This window comes from Varroa jacobsoni, unplaced genomic scaffold, assembly GCF_002532875.2.
Source record: "Varroa jacobsoni isolate VJ856 unplaced genomic scaffold, vjacob_1.0 scaffold_1063, whole genome shotgun sequence".
Classification (NCBI taxonomy): domain Eukaryota; kingdom Metazoa; phylum Arthropoda; class Arachnida; order Mesostigmata; family Varroidae; genus Varroa; species Varroa jacobsoni.
Window position 1 is genome coordinate 481,213 of NW_019213965.1, and position 15,386 is coordinate 496,598.

The following is a 15,386-nucleotide window of genomic DNA, read 5'->3' on the forward strand; positions in this document are numbered from 1 at the left end:
TGAGAATGTCACCTGCCTGTGAGTGCTCTCATCCACGTGCTGTACACGCTGAAGGCAATAAACTAATACAGATCTGGTGAAGTTTCGACAGACTGTTCTATCGGCTTGGTCGACCTCATAAAGACCAATCAGTAGTCGTTCAGCTACACTTCATCAACGAAACCACTGCAAAAAAGATTGTATTCATGCTTTTATGCTGTTCAGGCTATTGATTGAAAATCTCTACATCACAACAAATCGTTTTAAATCATAACGCCGTGACCGGAACTCATTGTGGTACCATCTACTATATAGTATCGTTGCGTCCATCAAAGTACTTTCGCTTTCGAGCAGTCGCGCTGCCATATCCAAAAAAGCTCAACCAGCTAATTTCCGCTAACAAGGACAATTCAAGGATCTACACTAACGTCTGCAGCAGTAGTCACGCAGGACTAAAACAAATGCATGTATTAATTATGGTAGCTTTCGCGTGACGTGGGGTCGCAACCATGTGTCATAGAAAATAAACGTCTTAGAAATAGGACAAATTTTGTTGCATAATAGATGAACGTGACTTCAACCATATATATTTAATTTTTAAAAACATGTCGGATGACAATGATAGCGGAACAGCAAGGACGAACTTAGTCGCCGCTGATTCGCCAATGGGTTTAGCATCCTATTGGGTTGTGTTTATTTGGGCCGTTTACGTGCACCCGTCGGCTATGACAACTGTGCGGTATTCATGCGTGGCGCGTACAGGTAAATTACCACTCCATATTACTGCTTCTACAGGCACTGGCGTTCGTCGCAGGCGCTAGGCGCAAAAGCACCATTGTCTATTTACTTTTTGAAAACGCCATTGGGCGCGTGTTTGTAGCCAGAGAGAGGGTACAGTTTGATAGAATATCGACTTTACTCCAAAGTACCAGACCAAGACTTGACTTTACTATGTTTCAGCAAGGAACAATGTTTATTGGAGCGCATCAACCCTTACAGTCATATCAGTAAACATTACATGTACGCGGAGTAACTTCTGATACGATAGCAGCACTGGAAAGCAGATCTGCCAGAAGAGTAACGTCGTGTCTGGTAATAATAATCGGAGGTAATCGTATTTGGTAATAGTAGCGAAGCAAAACTATGTATGTCTATTTAAGGTGAGCGCGAGTCCTATTCTACGTAGCGTCGCAGTATGAGGCCAAAATAGATGCGATGCACGCCTTTAATCCGATCAGTGTCCTGCCCACAGCGTGACAGTCAAAAGCGACAGATAGTGATTAAAATGGCTGACACATGTGGTAATCATGATCCTTCCGTTATTGTATTCAAATACATAACTATCCTTGTTGGAGCTGAAAGGCTCGTCTCGTTGGCCACTGCTATCGCTCACGCCTCGGAATCGTGCGTAATTGCCCGGATGTTTTCCATTGAGTTGTGGCCTGGCATACAGCGGCAAGTATCTCTCCATATAGGGCCCATATAGCCAACAATAGATATTGTTTACTTGTCTGTAATTTCCTGTGTATATATATGCCTACATAATTGCAGTAATGTGGCTCCCGCAATGATGTACTTGTTAGTACGTTTTCTTACTGGACGTAATCCGTCCAAATAACTAGGTGTCTAAATGTTAGCTTTGTAAATCGACAGTGGACATATTATTCGAGAAATGGGTATTCAAGGGTTGCATTTTTGCTGCTATCAACAGATACGAGTAGTTCAAAGATGGCTTCCAGCAATAAGGAAGAAGCTTTTATCGATTATTTATTTATAAACTACGTTTACCTACGATGGAGGCTAAGCATAAGCATTTCTATACGCTGCGAACAACAGAATTCTGACAGGAAACGGATTCGCCAATAATGCTACTACATAAAAGTTAATTAAATCACAACGTTGCCGAAGGGCATAATGTAGGCGAGCTTTGCCCTATATACGCCGTAGCACACGGAGCTCATACGGGTGTGTCTACCATTGTTGTTATCGTTGTTGTCGTCGAAGTTGACCCCGAAAAATAATTGACTATATAAATATGCCGAACAGGCAGCTGTCTACCCGGTCTGACACCAAAAGCGAAACAATGCAGTGCCTTTTTGCATATGATAACGACTGAATAGCAGGAATAGATCAAAACATCCGTTTAGCATGTTTGTCGTTTGTTAATCAAACAAGCGTTGTTTATCACTGAAGCCTTGAATCATGAAGCAATATATATGACTAGAACGCTATATGTATCTATATATGTGCAGTACGATAGGTTCACTACCTGTCGAACGCTTGCTCAGTTGAACTGGTAGGAACAGTACGCAAGAAGTGAATCCACGCGACAGGTCACGAAGCCAGCACGGAATACATAGAGTACCTATTCAATCTGGGCAGTCGATGCTTGTTTTCGAAGCGACAGCGGCGGCGCTTTGTTGTCGCCTTGCCTGCAGTGTTCTGACTGTCTGCGTCCATATTGTGTCATTTTTCAACGTAATATGGTACCATATGGGTACTCAACGAAGTCATAATGAGAAGCGCCTGGACGAGCTATGCCCAAGGCCATTTCTGATTCAACCCATTGTTTCCCATTTGTTTTCGGATCTTAGACACGGAGGAACAAATCCAGATGCAAATTCTATGCCTGGTCGCACTTGAATAAAGTGAAACTGCTGATTAACAAAATATATCGTAGTTTGCGCATTTCGCGCGAATCGGAATTTCTTACTAAACATACAGACGACTCGACAAATGGCGTAAGTTCGCACGGCGTATCCAAGTCAAAGGTATAAATAACCTACTTCCATGGCGTGCAACAGGATTATCAAGACAGTGTCACTGAACACTAATCAAATAGAATTTTATAGATTTTATTTTTATTTTTTTTTTTTATAATTTTATAAATTTTATAGAGTTGATTAACTCTGATAGAGATCTATACACTCGTGCCTCGTGGCTCATATCTTGCTGTATATAACACACAGGAAAAATAGGGTTTCGGTCCAGTTTCGCCCTTTATAAAAACATGCCGCCACTTGTTCCTAGAGAGGACGAACGATGACAGCATCAGAGACGTCGTCACATTTCTAGACGGCAGCATCAGCAGAAGCAGCAATAAATAAGAAGTAGCAAATGGATTCCTTTTCCTCCGCCAACAAAAAAAAGGACAATCTCTGGCAGAGTTGAGGAGAAATATCTCGAAGTTGACTCTTCATGGATCCTATCTACCGGATACATTTAGCAGAGTTATGGCGATCCCATTTCGTATCTGGGTGCCTTTCGCCCTGAGTGAGTGTATGTCTATGTCCTTTTTTGCATTGCGCGTTTCCTACTTGGTTAGCCTACCAATCGTAATACATAAAGCGGTATTGCCGGATCTCAGAGTGGTGGCGCCGATGAAGAAAGAGGGTTACTGCCTGGCCTAGATCAGATCGGTTTGCAGTGGTAGAACGGTCTGCAAAACTTCGACTTGGGGTCCCGAGCAGCCGGGGGCTTCTCGCGTTACCTTTGCATGTCGGGACATAGCGAGGGGCCTGGCATTAGTTGAGGCTAGCGGTCGTTGCTGCCAGTCCTGCTGTCGCTGTTACCCCGATTCGATTCCATTGCAGCCGTCCACCGAGGGCCAACTGCGGTGCGCTCATACAGCGGCTAGCGGAATTGAAACGATCCCCACTTCCGGGCCCAGGGCAAAATGGCCGACAGGGAGGGACACGTGCCGTATTATTTATGAGGGCAAATGGTACGCCAACCGCTTTTGCCAGCAGTGTATCAGCAGCCCAAGGCTGAATGAACGGTGGAAAAGACATATGAAATTTTCCAAGAGTATAAATGGAACCCAAATAGGGATTTATAGGATAGATATTTTTGTCGATATTCCCCAGAATAAAGCTGGTCTACCAGGGTACACCTACTAATAATGGACATCTTGTTTCTATCATACGTGTTAATATCAAAAGCATTATATAACGTAAGCTTTTCATAGTTCTAAGAACAATTTTCCCCGTCAAAGACGATGTTCCCCTCTAAAATGAAGACCGTTGCGCTACTCGTTGCTTACATGATTAATTTCAATCAGCCATAATAACAAATGTGTGAATAAATATAGTCGAGACTGAAACAGTCACAACGACTTTTTCGCTCATTCATTATTACCCCTCGTTATTATTGTCACTACTATTATCATCATCATCACTATCTGTCCTACCCGTTTGCTCGCGCATTTTCTCTGATTGGGGTTGTTGTGAGTTACGAACCTTCGAAGGTTATACGGGCTATTACAATTTGCTAAGTTGGACCTGGTCAATCTGGAGCTTCATCCCCTGTATGAGTGGCGAGCGGCCTTTGATTATAGTGTTTCATCGGTCTATTATTGCTTGTCCAGCCCGCTCGTCTTGTTCTTGTTCATCCATCTGTCAATCCTATTGGACTACTAAAAGCGGCAGTAACATGCGACGCAGACAAAAATAGTAAACGGCACTTTTTGACAGCAGCTCCACGCGCTACTGTGTCCTTAGCCCCTCAGTAAGCGTGCTAACCTATTATCAATACACCAATCACATAACACATCGGTATATCTATCATATCTTAGCTTGTTCGGCAATGGCGTGAACAGCTAACAACTGACTAGTAAGTCGGCCGTTGAGTTAGCGGGTGAAGCCGATTCGTACAAATCCGCTTATCTTTTTTACTATATAATACTGGCTGATCTCAGCCGGGAGCGCTTGCTCGCTGCTGAATCAGCCGGCCTGGCCTCGGCTGGGTCGGGCCGGGCTGAAGTGGGCTCGACGCAGCCGCTCAATTTGCCGCTACGAATCGTCCCTTTTCCTCTGTCATAATGACATGGTCATCAGTCCTCAGTTCGTCACTGTAACTACAACATGGGCTTATAGCACAGTACGCGATCGATCGAGCGTTTTCTGTGCGACTGCGAAACTACTTAACTATTTCGGCTCGCGCGCTCCACCGACTTGTCTTTTCGTCGGCTCCCAACTCCAGAAACCTGGGCGGCCTTCGCGGTCCTCAGCGGCGGTACCAGTTCGAACTGGTCTAGTCCAACGGCTGAACACTTGAAGGTGACAGTAGCAACGGCAGTGACAACAGCTCCAAGCGTCGGAGCAGTGTACGACGAGCGGCCCTCGTCCACTCAGCGTTGTATGGTCGATCTCGGTGGCAAGCGCGGCCCACAGTCGTTCGATGAGTGTCTGTCTGTGCATGTGTTGCCGAACTCCGAGGCAACGGATGCCAAAGAAGTACATAGCTACGAGCGGGAATTGAGAGGTGGAGCCGACCAAACTACTAACGTCGTGTAAATAGCTACGAAGCTTGTAGACCAGATACGGCAGTCCAAATGGCCGGTGCGCCTTGCCACCTATGATAATCATGTGGGAGAAGGCGTACGCATGTCGGTTGAATAGGCCTCTCAGCTAGCTTCACTCAGCTCCGTCTTCAATCAAACGCGCACAGCTCAGGATAGACACAGATAAATAATGTTACAGAACTGAACGCACTGCGTTCGATAGACGACATGAGACGGCAATCATGGTCACTTTACCAGGAACGGTGGGTTCTAGTCACGATCTCTATTGTTGCTGCCGCTGTCCTTCTTATGTATAAATGTCAACACTTACAGTGATGTGATGTTTGATAGGATCGTTGAATATTTAGTGCATTCTTTTCAATGGCCCTAAGTAGCCTTAAGTATTGAAGTAACTAATCATTGGTCACCTCTGTGATAGCAACTCGAAAAGGACGTTAGGACAAAATGTCCAAAATAAGTTCTTGGAGAAAAAAAAATAGCGATAATCCTTGAAGTGCTTCAAATTTATTTTACTGTTAAAACATCAACGTACTATGATGTCTAAAATGACCATCAAAGAGGGACCAGCTTTAAAATGCCTTGTACAGGAACGACATCTTGCAAAATTATGCATACATTATTAGTATTATCCAAAATAGCTATCGAAAGAGGAAGGCTAAGAAATTAGTTGGGGAACCGCCCCAATTTACTGAGACATGACTTTCCTACTTTATACCGCGTCAAATCTGGGCGTGGTAGCGGTATTAGCCAGTCACCATTGTTCGAAACTGCTTCAATGGGGAACGCCCAGTATATAAGGGAAAAATATTGAGCGAGGTAATGCGTGGCCTATTCTGATGCGGCCTTATAGCTCTATAATCGACACATCAGAGCCAAACGTTAATTTAAAATGGCCGGGATTTTTTTTTCCTATTACGAAGTGCATGTAAACTTACAGTATCGGGCACATCTGCAAACGCAATAGTGTTTCATCCAGCATCATTTTGAGACTAAAAAGTACTACCCGTTGTATGACTAAGTAGTTAAGGACATCTGGACTTGCTGTTTCCTTGCTTCTGCGTTTCGGAGGCTTCATTCATCTAAAAACAGGTTTATCCAGGATTCGCAGCGCCCGATCGACCTTTGCCCTTTTTTGCGGTAATTGACGCAATATGATGTACCGGCATTAGTGACGGCTTCTTCGTAAGTTGTAACTAACTGTATTGGACTGACTAGAAATCGTAAGTGCCTTGTCAGACTGATTGACTTCGAGTCATGTTGAAGTGCCGCACACAGCTGTCCGCCCCCATGACGGCTTCCGTCACGTGAATGGCGTCTAGGTAACACACTTAGCTAGCCAACTAACTAAGCAGTAAGGCAACGCAGCGAAAATTCATGAAGCAAATGAAACGATAATGATTGTGACGGTATTCATAAGTTATTCGAACGGCGCTATCCGTCCGGGACCTCATACGGGCAATAGGTTTGCGTTCGCTGGTGTCGCGCACAAACCTTTGTCTCTATCCTTCAGTTACTTACAGGATAGGCTCTAACCGTACGCTAAGGCGGAGTCACTTTTGCGTGAGCGTTGGCTTCGAGGTATTAGGTCAACAGAACTACAAGGTAAAATGTTACATATATTGGATTGTTCATCTAGCGTGCATGTATGTATCATCAATAACCCACAGGTTTACCGTCAATCGAGTCGGCGATGACCCTCGCCGCTAACCCATGATCCCTCCAAACTTTCGCCTTCATAGTCAACGACCTCATCGCGGTATCGGTAGAAATACCGTGGCACACAGGAATCTTTTGTTTCAGCAATCGAAAGATTCCCTGACAATTCAGTCTTGCTTCTGTGTGCCTATGTTTGTGCAGGTCTATGTATCTAAGTTGGATCTACGAACAGTAAATCCGGCATAACTGAGAAACAATATCTACCAAAAATCTTCGTACCATTGCGCTGATCAAGCTTCTATAGGCGAGCGGAAGACGATAGAGGCTTTACCTCACCCAGTGTTCACTGTCTGTTTCGTATTTTTCTGCTTCGAGTAGTGGCTTTATGTAGAATCGAGCTGAGCTAGCTATCTGCAGAGATAGAAGCAAATATACGTATAGACGTGAGCGTTGTAACCACGTCAAAAGTGTCTCCGCACAGTGGACGCAGTCGCTCGGCTAGAGGCTTGCTGTGGCCTATCTTTTCAGCCTCTAATCGCGCATCAGATCAACGAAATTCTTCGGGACGTTGCCGTTGTTTTGGCGACTATCCACTGCTCCTTTTAATCATCTCTTGTGTTTTTCCTACTTAGTTATTTATTTAATTATTGTAACGCTATCTGCTAAACAAAATCCCTATTGAAGTCCGAAGATCTGCTTTTGTGGCTGTGTCGGTGCATGAGGACGTCTTAGACCGGGCCGAAGCGTGATAGGAAAAGTCGACGCGCTGTGAAAACGAACACGCCAATGAAGATAAAAAGTACTTACTATTACCCAAGGATTAATAGCGAGATACGGATGATTCACGAATGATCTCGCAAATAGTTTAATAGAACTACCGAATATAAGCGAGTAAGAGAGCGATCCTCACAGCAATAAAAATAATAAAAATGGTTCGAGTAAAATAGATACTTGCACGTTGGACGAGAGACGCACCAGAAGCTAAAACGGACGACGACGATGAAAATGTCAGCAACAAACACGAGAATATAAAAAAAAAAACTGAAGGAAACGCTCCGTAAATATTGAGTATCGTTGCCCCTATCTGCATTATCTGTGTGTATAAAGGGCTCACACTTCCAACGATGACACTTTCCCTCGTGCGCTATGGCGGTCAACGTGCAACGTTTTTGTCAGTCGTATTTCTTTGGTGATGTTTACCTCTAGAACAGACTTCTTTCGGCCTCTTGTGAGGGCCACGTTGTCACATAGGCCTGATTATGGCTGGCGTCATCGTTTTTATAGTCGTTTCTTAATCGATGTTATGATTGGGACTGCTATGTGCTATTGATGGTGCCGGCGATAAAGGCTGATATTTTTTGTCGAAATGGTTAAAGCCGCTGGCTGACGGAATGAATATCTATGTGTGTTTGTGTGTGTGTCTTTGCACGACGCTAAGTGTTGGTAGCTGTCATAAGTTAGCGTAAATGTACAGTACATTGTACCTTGAATCCATGCGCTACTCCGCCCCTGTTTTTTGGGAGCCATCAGACACTCATAATAGAATGGTAGCAGCACCAGCAGCGACGGGAGCCGCACGGGCGACATCAGCCGTAATAGACCGAGTTGTATCAGCTCGCAACAGTAGCCGTCTGCGGTTTACCTCAGTAACAACAGCGCCCGAGTTAGTATCAATACTTAATACATAGTAAAGGATGCGGCGGAATGACGATGGGCTGATAGCAACGCCGAGGCGATTTTACGGCGCTGGCGTTTGACGTTGGACTTGTTTTTAACGCCTTCTTTGTCATCGCTGCCGTCGATTACAGTGATACAAACACAGACGGGCAAACAGACATACACGTTGGCACCTACAAGCGTATCGATTTGCGGACCGCTGTACACGGAGCACTATTTAATCTCACCGTCACAGAATGCATTGCGAAATAAATACCTGGGTTTATACTCCCGACATTAGCCACTAGGACTTCACTGGCCGTGGTGCTCCAGCTTACCGCTGATCGAAGGAATAGTCAGTACTTCCGATCCGCACGTTCCGGTACCAATCAATCGAGCAAGCATATTTTGTTTTTGATTTGCCAACTGTCGACTGTAAAGAAGAACCACTATTCTTTGACATTTATTTCGTTTAAAAAAAAAATATTCGTCGACAAAGAAGGAGAACGTGCAAGACGCACAAAAGAAGAGCGAAAATGCCAGATGATGAGCGAAACATTGTGACAAGAGGACAAACATTATTACTCCATAGGACTTGATTGATAGCAAGCGTGAAACAAGCAATTTTGTAAGCTTTGAGCTTCAATGGATTGTTTTGTTATTTATTTTTCGTTGTTTCTAAACCTATTTTTTATATTTTGCTGTTGACCCTCTTTTTGGAAGTCAGGAACTGACTGGGTTCCATCGTTGTACAATTTTATTTGTAGAAATAGCTGAAATTCAGGCCGAAATTTGTAAATTGGTTGCTTTTTAGTCTAGAAGGATTTTGTGACTGTCTTAGCAATCCTGACTTGATTTTATGCTCTGACTTAAAGGAAGCGGTGGGTCTGAGGTCTAATGGAGACAAACCCAGTACTTCTGTCGAGATATCATTGAATTAGAGAAAGATATATTTACCTTGAGCTTTTAACCTTTGTCACCTTTCGCTTGAGATATGACCCTTACCAAATTCTAACTTTTTTGCTGTTAAGCTGTTTTTTAATATCGTTAAAAGGGTCTCACTCTCTAACCTGTGTGCTTTCTGTGCTTGCAGGTGAATGTCTGTCTTACGGATACAAGTCACCTCTGAGCACAGGTAAGTGCTATTCTCGGCAAGCTGCGTAGAATCTATCTACCGATCAGACTTGACGTTTCGCTACCAGTATTCCATGTGAAGAGTTCGATTCCACTAATCTTCACGTATTGTAATTGTTATATCGAACTTTCAATACAGAACACTTGCGTTCAACAAGTGCAAAATGCTGGGGTTTGCTAGTATAGGTCAAGCTGATTGTAAATTTAAAACAATACAGCCATTGATGCTGCATCACACACAATCAGCTGTGAACTAGAAAAAAAATTTATGAATCGGTCCGTAAAAATAAAATTCTTCCTTTTCGTGCGTTTGCCTTTGCAAGATTTCCTAACCTTTGTCATGTTCTGTCTTTTCTTAGCTGCTTATCGTTTGCTAAAAAAATCCACACTCGTACGGTGGATCAGTTCTGAAAATGAACGCCATTAGCGGGCATCGTATTCCACTATGATTATATCATCGCGTTGCCATCATTGTGTGGAGAAATGTGACTCTTGCGTCATTAAGAGCAGCAGCCCGGTATCACTTGTCCTTTTCGTCTCTCAGCCGCACTCCGGCAACCCCCTGCTGAACACACTGCAATACTACGCCAAAGTTCACATTGTTGTGAATGAGCGCAGGGACACCGTCGCCTTGTCATGCCTTGTCATCCCCAAGGCCCAACCAAGTGCAATCAGCTGATCACACTATCTCAACTATACGCTCTTTGTCATTCTCGCGTTCGGTTTATGACCGCTCAATTGCTGGTAGTTCCAGACGAGGCCTTAGGCCGCAAAAACTTTTACGGCTAGGGGCAGCTTACGCAAGGATAGGACATTTTCCAATACCCGTTTTTCTTCTGTTATAATATGTTCATATATAATTATATATATATATATATATATATATATATATATATATATAGCATACGTAGCATATATATATGCTAATAATGTCATAATAATAATAGTGAATAGTAGTGGGCCAAACCGAGACAAAGTTTCCGAATTTTTTTCTCGCTTTCTTCACTCTCTTTCTTCGCTGGTGGCCTGAATGGCTCACTATTCATTACTAAATAGTATGAGTCTCTATTGGCAAACAAGCAATGGTTTTAGATGTAGTGCTCGCCAGTCAATATCTCACTGTTGCTGCCTCTCGACTACTTCAACCGCTGTCCTGTAATCTCATTGCGTGAGGCGTCGAGGCAGTGCCACAGCACAAACAACACTGCTGACGAAAGATAAAGGAAGCATCACGATCGTGAGCAGCAGCGTCTTGAACACACGAGCAGAAGCGTTCCTCGAAGTTTACACCTAGTAGGCGCTGGCCGATCCTGCCCTACTTAATGGGGACCTGACAGAGATGGATGACGGTCTGCGGCAGGCTCACGTGCCTTCTGGCGTGGCTGAAGCCGGCGCATCTCCCGATAAGAGGCCAGTGGGATGAAGCCAGCCCGGAATCTTTTGGTGCTTCCCAGTCTCAGCGGTTCAGTAGCGACCTAAGACTCAAGAAGTGTTAGGCGGACTCAGCCTTGCGACGAGTCGTGGAGTCGATTGGTAGGTTGGATGTTTGACGGGGCTATAAACGAACGAGCTTGTATTGCCGATGAGAAAGAGCACCAAGTAACGGGCAACTTGACTCAATTGCTTTGCAATATGGCCTAAGGACTATAGCGCTCTATTGGCGCATAGGAGGTTCGGAAGAGCTCTATTGGCGCATAGGAGGTTCGGAAGACTATTGGCAAAAATAGTGGTAATATTCTATGGAAGTGAACTGACGGATATGTGGATAGTTGGCACGCGTCTCAAACCAGCAGCTGTGCCGCTGCTACAGCAGGGCTGCGAAGCTGTCGAGAAGCAGTACGGAAATCAGATTACTACTAGTAAGCTATTCGAAGGACGTGAATCTAATTGAAACAATGGTTGTGCGTGGCTGAAAGCGTTATGAACAATACAATGACTGTTGTGGTCAGTGATAGAAACTGTCAGCGTATCGATCTTAGGTATTTTTTCTGTCCTATTAAAACCTTAAATGGCGGTGAGAGTATCAGTAGGATTAGTCGAACTTCCGAAACGGACCCAGTTTTTCATTTTACTTTGATATTCGTTTACGTGTTCGTATGCGCGTGACGACTATTTAGGGGTTTCGCCTTTGGCCGTTACCTATTAGCATTAGTGATTGCTTCCGCAACGGCATGTAGCATTATGTATCATGTTAGAACATTGCAATCGTTTCCGAATCTCCGCTGGCGAATACTTTTTGGCTGGCAGTCGTTGTTGAGTGGTTGATTTGGCTGTGGTTCGCCGCGTGGCTCCGATGATGCCGTAGCTGACGTTGATGCCAGTGGCTCTGTCGGTGCCTCCATGGGGCCGCCCTTCTTTTTTGTTGGCGGTAAACGCGATCGTCGCCAAGTCAAGGACCTCTTCCCTCAGCAGCGGCAGCAGTTCGGTCATCTCGTGTTGCGTTATGTCCGACCAGCGAAGGGCGAACAGACAACGGCAAAATCTTATTCTGTGTTTTGTCCGCCTTTGAATGCCTTTGAATGTCGACTGTGTAGTGTTGATTCTGATGCGCTCATTTCTTTTATTTCGCCTATTATCTCTTCACGAATTCAGTTGAAAGTAAGCAAAGTACGCGGTCGACGTAGGGGCAGGCTCATGGACGGCGTCGCATGTATTTGGAATCGCTTTTGTCCTCTCGATTTTCTGGATGTTTCAGTGTACTGTGGCCTGCTAAAGTACCGTAGCGCAAAGCTGCAAGTATAACAGCCCCGCGAGAGCTGGATCTGACCACCCTGCCCATGATTTATTAAGACATACGTTTTATTCATGCTGAAAAAGTTATAGTTTTCAGTTGGCTGGTGACAGCAGCAGCAAGATCTGTCGTTAATTTCTATTCGTTTCGAGAGAAAACTGCCTCGCGCAGTCTCTATCACAATCTGCTTTACCGGCCAGACTTACCTATAGGCAAAAGGATATGCATGCGTTGTGTGAGTGGTGGCATGTTGGAGCTAAATTTATTGCCTAAATCTACTCCTATCGCTGTTATCAACTCGGCACTAATGCACAGCCAATATTTTAGATCTTAAGGTAGACCATGTAGAGGTCCACCTCTTCGTTTGGATTGTTTTGTCTCGCTCAGACCGTAACCTCCTGCTATTTCCTCACATCCCTATTTAGTTTAAAAGGCTAGCATGTATCGTACATAAGCGCGCCGTTTTCCCCCTAGTTACCTCTTTTAACTTCTACGCGTCCACTTCATCGAACATATCCGCAAACGGATCTATCTCCGCAGCACAACAACCTCCAAAGGATCTGATCCATGACGTATTTCCAGCACCTTTGCTACGTCTTCCTGCGACACTCCACAGGCAGGCGCCATTCTTGCTCCCGTCATAGAACGCCCCGCTTAATGCGAGGGTGAATTCAGACGCTGTTGATGCCGCCGCTGGCGGCAAAAGCAGGGCGCCCGGCGCGCTTATTCTTTCCTAACACTAACCGTGTCTTCGGTAACGCCCTCTGGCGGTGCATCGATCTGTTTTTATGGGCTCTTATTGGTTGTTATAGGGTGACGTCACGCATAATGGCCCCCTCGCCCCACCGCTCCCCCGCCGCTGCACTTCCCTTGCTCTCTCCCTCACTACCTCATGAAGAAGCGAACGAGTAAGCAGCTAACCTTTCTTGTCTATCCCAGAGAAGAAGTGGCCTGGCAGACATCGGGCTTACTGGTCGGCCGAATCGGCCGAACCCGGCCGAGCTAGGATCAGTACGAGTGTACTGCCTTGCAGTTATCGAGCCCTCAGTTCTTGCCAAGATTTGGCGTGGCAGTCAGAAACTAGCTCTGCAGTGTGCTTTGTCAGTTCTCTCTTTTTTTTCTCTTCCTCTCGCGGCGTCCGGAAAGGGTCGTTCAAGGAAGCGGGGAAGGGAAGCGCATTGTTTCGGGGGCCAGATAGGCTTCGGCAGGCGCAGCCGCGCCGTCCCTCGTCGACCGCACGGTAGAACGTCGGGGGTGAAAACCGACCGAACTGTTGAGGGGACATGACTTGAAAGAGGGGTTGAGAAGGGAGAAGGTGGCGGAGGGGCGAAAAAGAGATTGGGAGATGGGCTTCGGAGGATATGACAGAGTTCGGGCCAGTGCAGCGCATGGGCCAACGTTCAGGAGAAGAGGAGAAGGCAGAACGATGGGCGCACGATGGTGCAAGACAACGGTTACTATAATTAAAATATTTTCAGCGTTTCCTCGGTGCGTTCACTTGTCCCCTATCCACCAACCTCCACTAGCGCCTAACCCCACTCGCTATAATATAGTATGGTGGAAACGCAGAATATGAAGATAGGAGACTCTGAGAGCAGAGGGAAGCAGAATGGATTGGGGTGATCAAACATGGCGGCGGCGCTAGTAGTTCGTGCCGGCGGTTCTCGTGTTGGCTGGAAAGGGAGAGCTGATACAGAGTAGGGCAGTGAAGCCCGACGCTGAGAAGGACGGGGAAAGGTATAGCTGCTTTTACGCGAGAAATCCGCCAGGGAGACACGCCAGAAGCGTACCAGACCTCCTAGTTTACCCCTCCTGCCTGTCAGGCTATGTGTCAGACAGCCGTGCACAGCAACGTATCGCACACGGCACGGCAGAGCAGGCAACGATCACTGTGCTTGCCTCTGTCGCTCCAAATTCACCCCTTTCTGCTGCCATTCCCCGAGTGGTAGCTTGGCAGCGGCTAACCGGCTGTTTCCCGGCCGTCAGGCTGGCAGACAAGCCGTAATGAGAAAACGCCTCTGATTAGATTGCAGTGTGCCGATCCATCCAGTCGCCTAGTTTCTCGACCGACCGACCGCTCGTACGCCTGCTCATCTCCTGCTATCTGCTCCGAGCTATGCCGGCTGCTATTCTTCCGGGACAGTATGTTGGCTCTGGTGGATGCCCACCATGGTGTTATCGAGGCGCTGAGAGAGAAATAGGATAGACAAAAGGGATAAAATGTAAGTAAGGACCGGAGAATGAGTGCAAACGCACATTGCAAAAACCCCAAGGGGACCTCGGCACGACGCGATTAAGAGCCGCGTCCGCGCTCGCCGGCAGCAGCAGTAACATCAACTTCTTGAGGTTCATGTCAAAACCGCCGGGCAAAGGGACCCGACAGACATGCTGGATTTTGTAAAAGAATAGTTTAGTCGATCGTACGGGCTGGTAGGCGGACCACGTCACCTTGGTTCTGTTCAGGTTTACAGCAAGCTTCGCCTTCGAACACTTCGAAGCACTCGAACACAGTCGTTGCACGACTACTAGGATTAGCACTGGCCCGGGGCTTTCCCGAGAAAGGACGTACCTTATGGAGAAAACCATAATTTAAAGAACGAAACAACTGAAAAAAAAGGCAGAGGTAAAAAGATCAGAAAATGTGGCTTGGATCGGGTAGCCGCCGGTTGTAATCGGCTGCAACGTCGGCAATAGGTCTTCAGTTCATTTGTTATATCATACGAACGACAAGTGCGATACTAACAAGTAGGCCCCGGATAAACTACCGCTAATGAAAAGACTCAGTCGATTTGATCAGATTTGCACACACACACACACACGCGTTGATCGCGTCCTGGTCGCCTGGGGTATGCTGTATATCATAACAATTACAGTGCTAGAGTGGAATTGGCCGTCAAAATTAATTCGAAGTTCATAAACTGATGAAAT

General features: G+C 45.8%; 2 protein-coding genes across 8 annotated transcripts in view; one reads left to right on the top strand and one right to left on the bottom strand.

The window, feature by feature from the left end:
* The window catches only part of LOC111266184 (transmembrane emp24 domain-containing protein 7), a 154,472-nt gene that overhangs the window by 86,424 nt on the left and 52,662 nt on the right, over positions 1 to 15,386 (bottom strand). The window lies entirely within an intron of this gene.
* Positions 1 to 15,386, top strand: part of LOC111266183 (homeobox protein Meis1) — a 103,398-nt gene that overhangs the window by 65,788 nt on the left and 22,224 nt on the right. For 3 of the 4 annotated variants that reach the window (XM_022843427.2, XM_022843429.2, XM_022843426.2), the window contains exon 6: positions 9,687 to 9,728. The exons of the other annotated variant lie outside the window; for it this stretch is intronic. In XM_022843427.2, the coding sequence (XP_022699162.1) occupies positions 9,687 to 9,728 (42 nt within the window). The remainder of the gene's footprint in view (positions 1 to 9,686; positions 9,729 to 15,386) is intronic. 4 annotated transcript variants of the gene reach the window in all.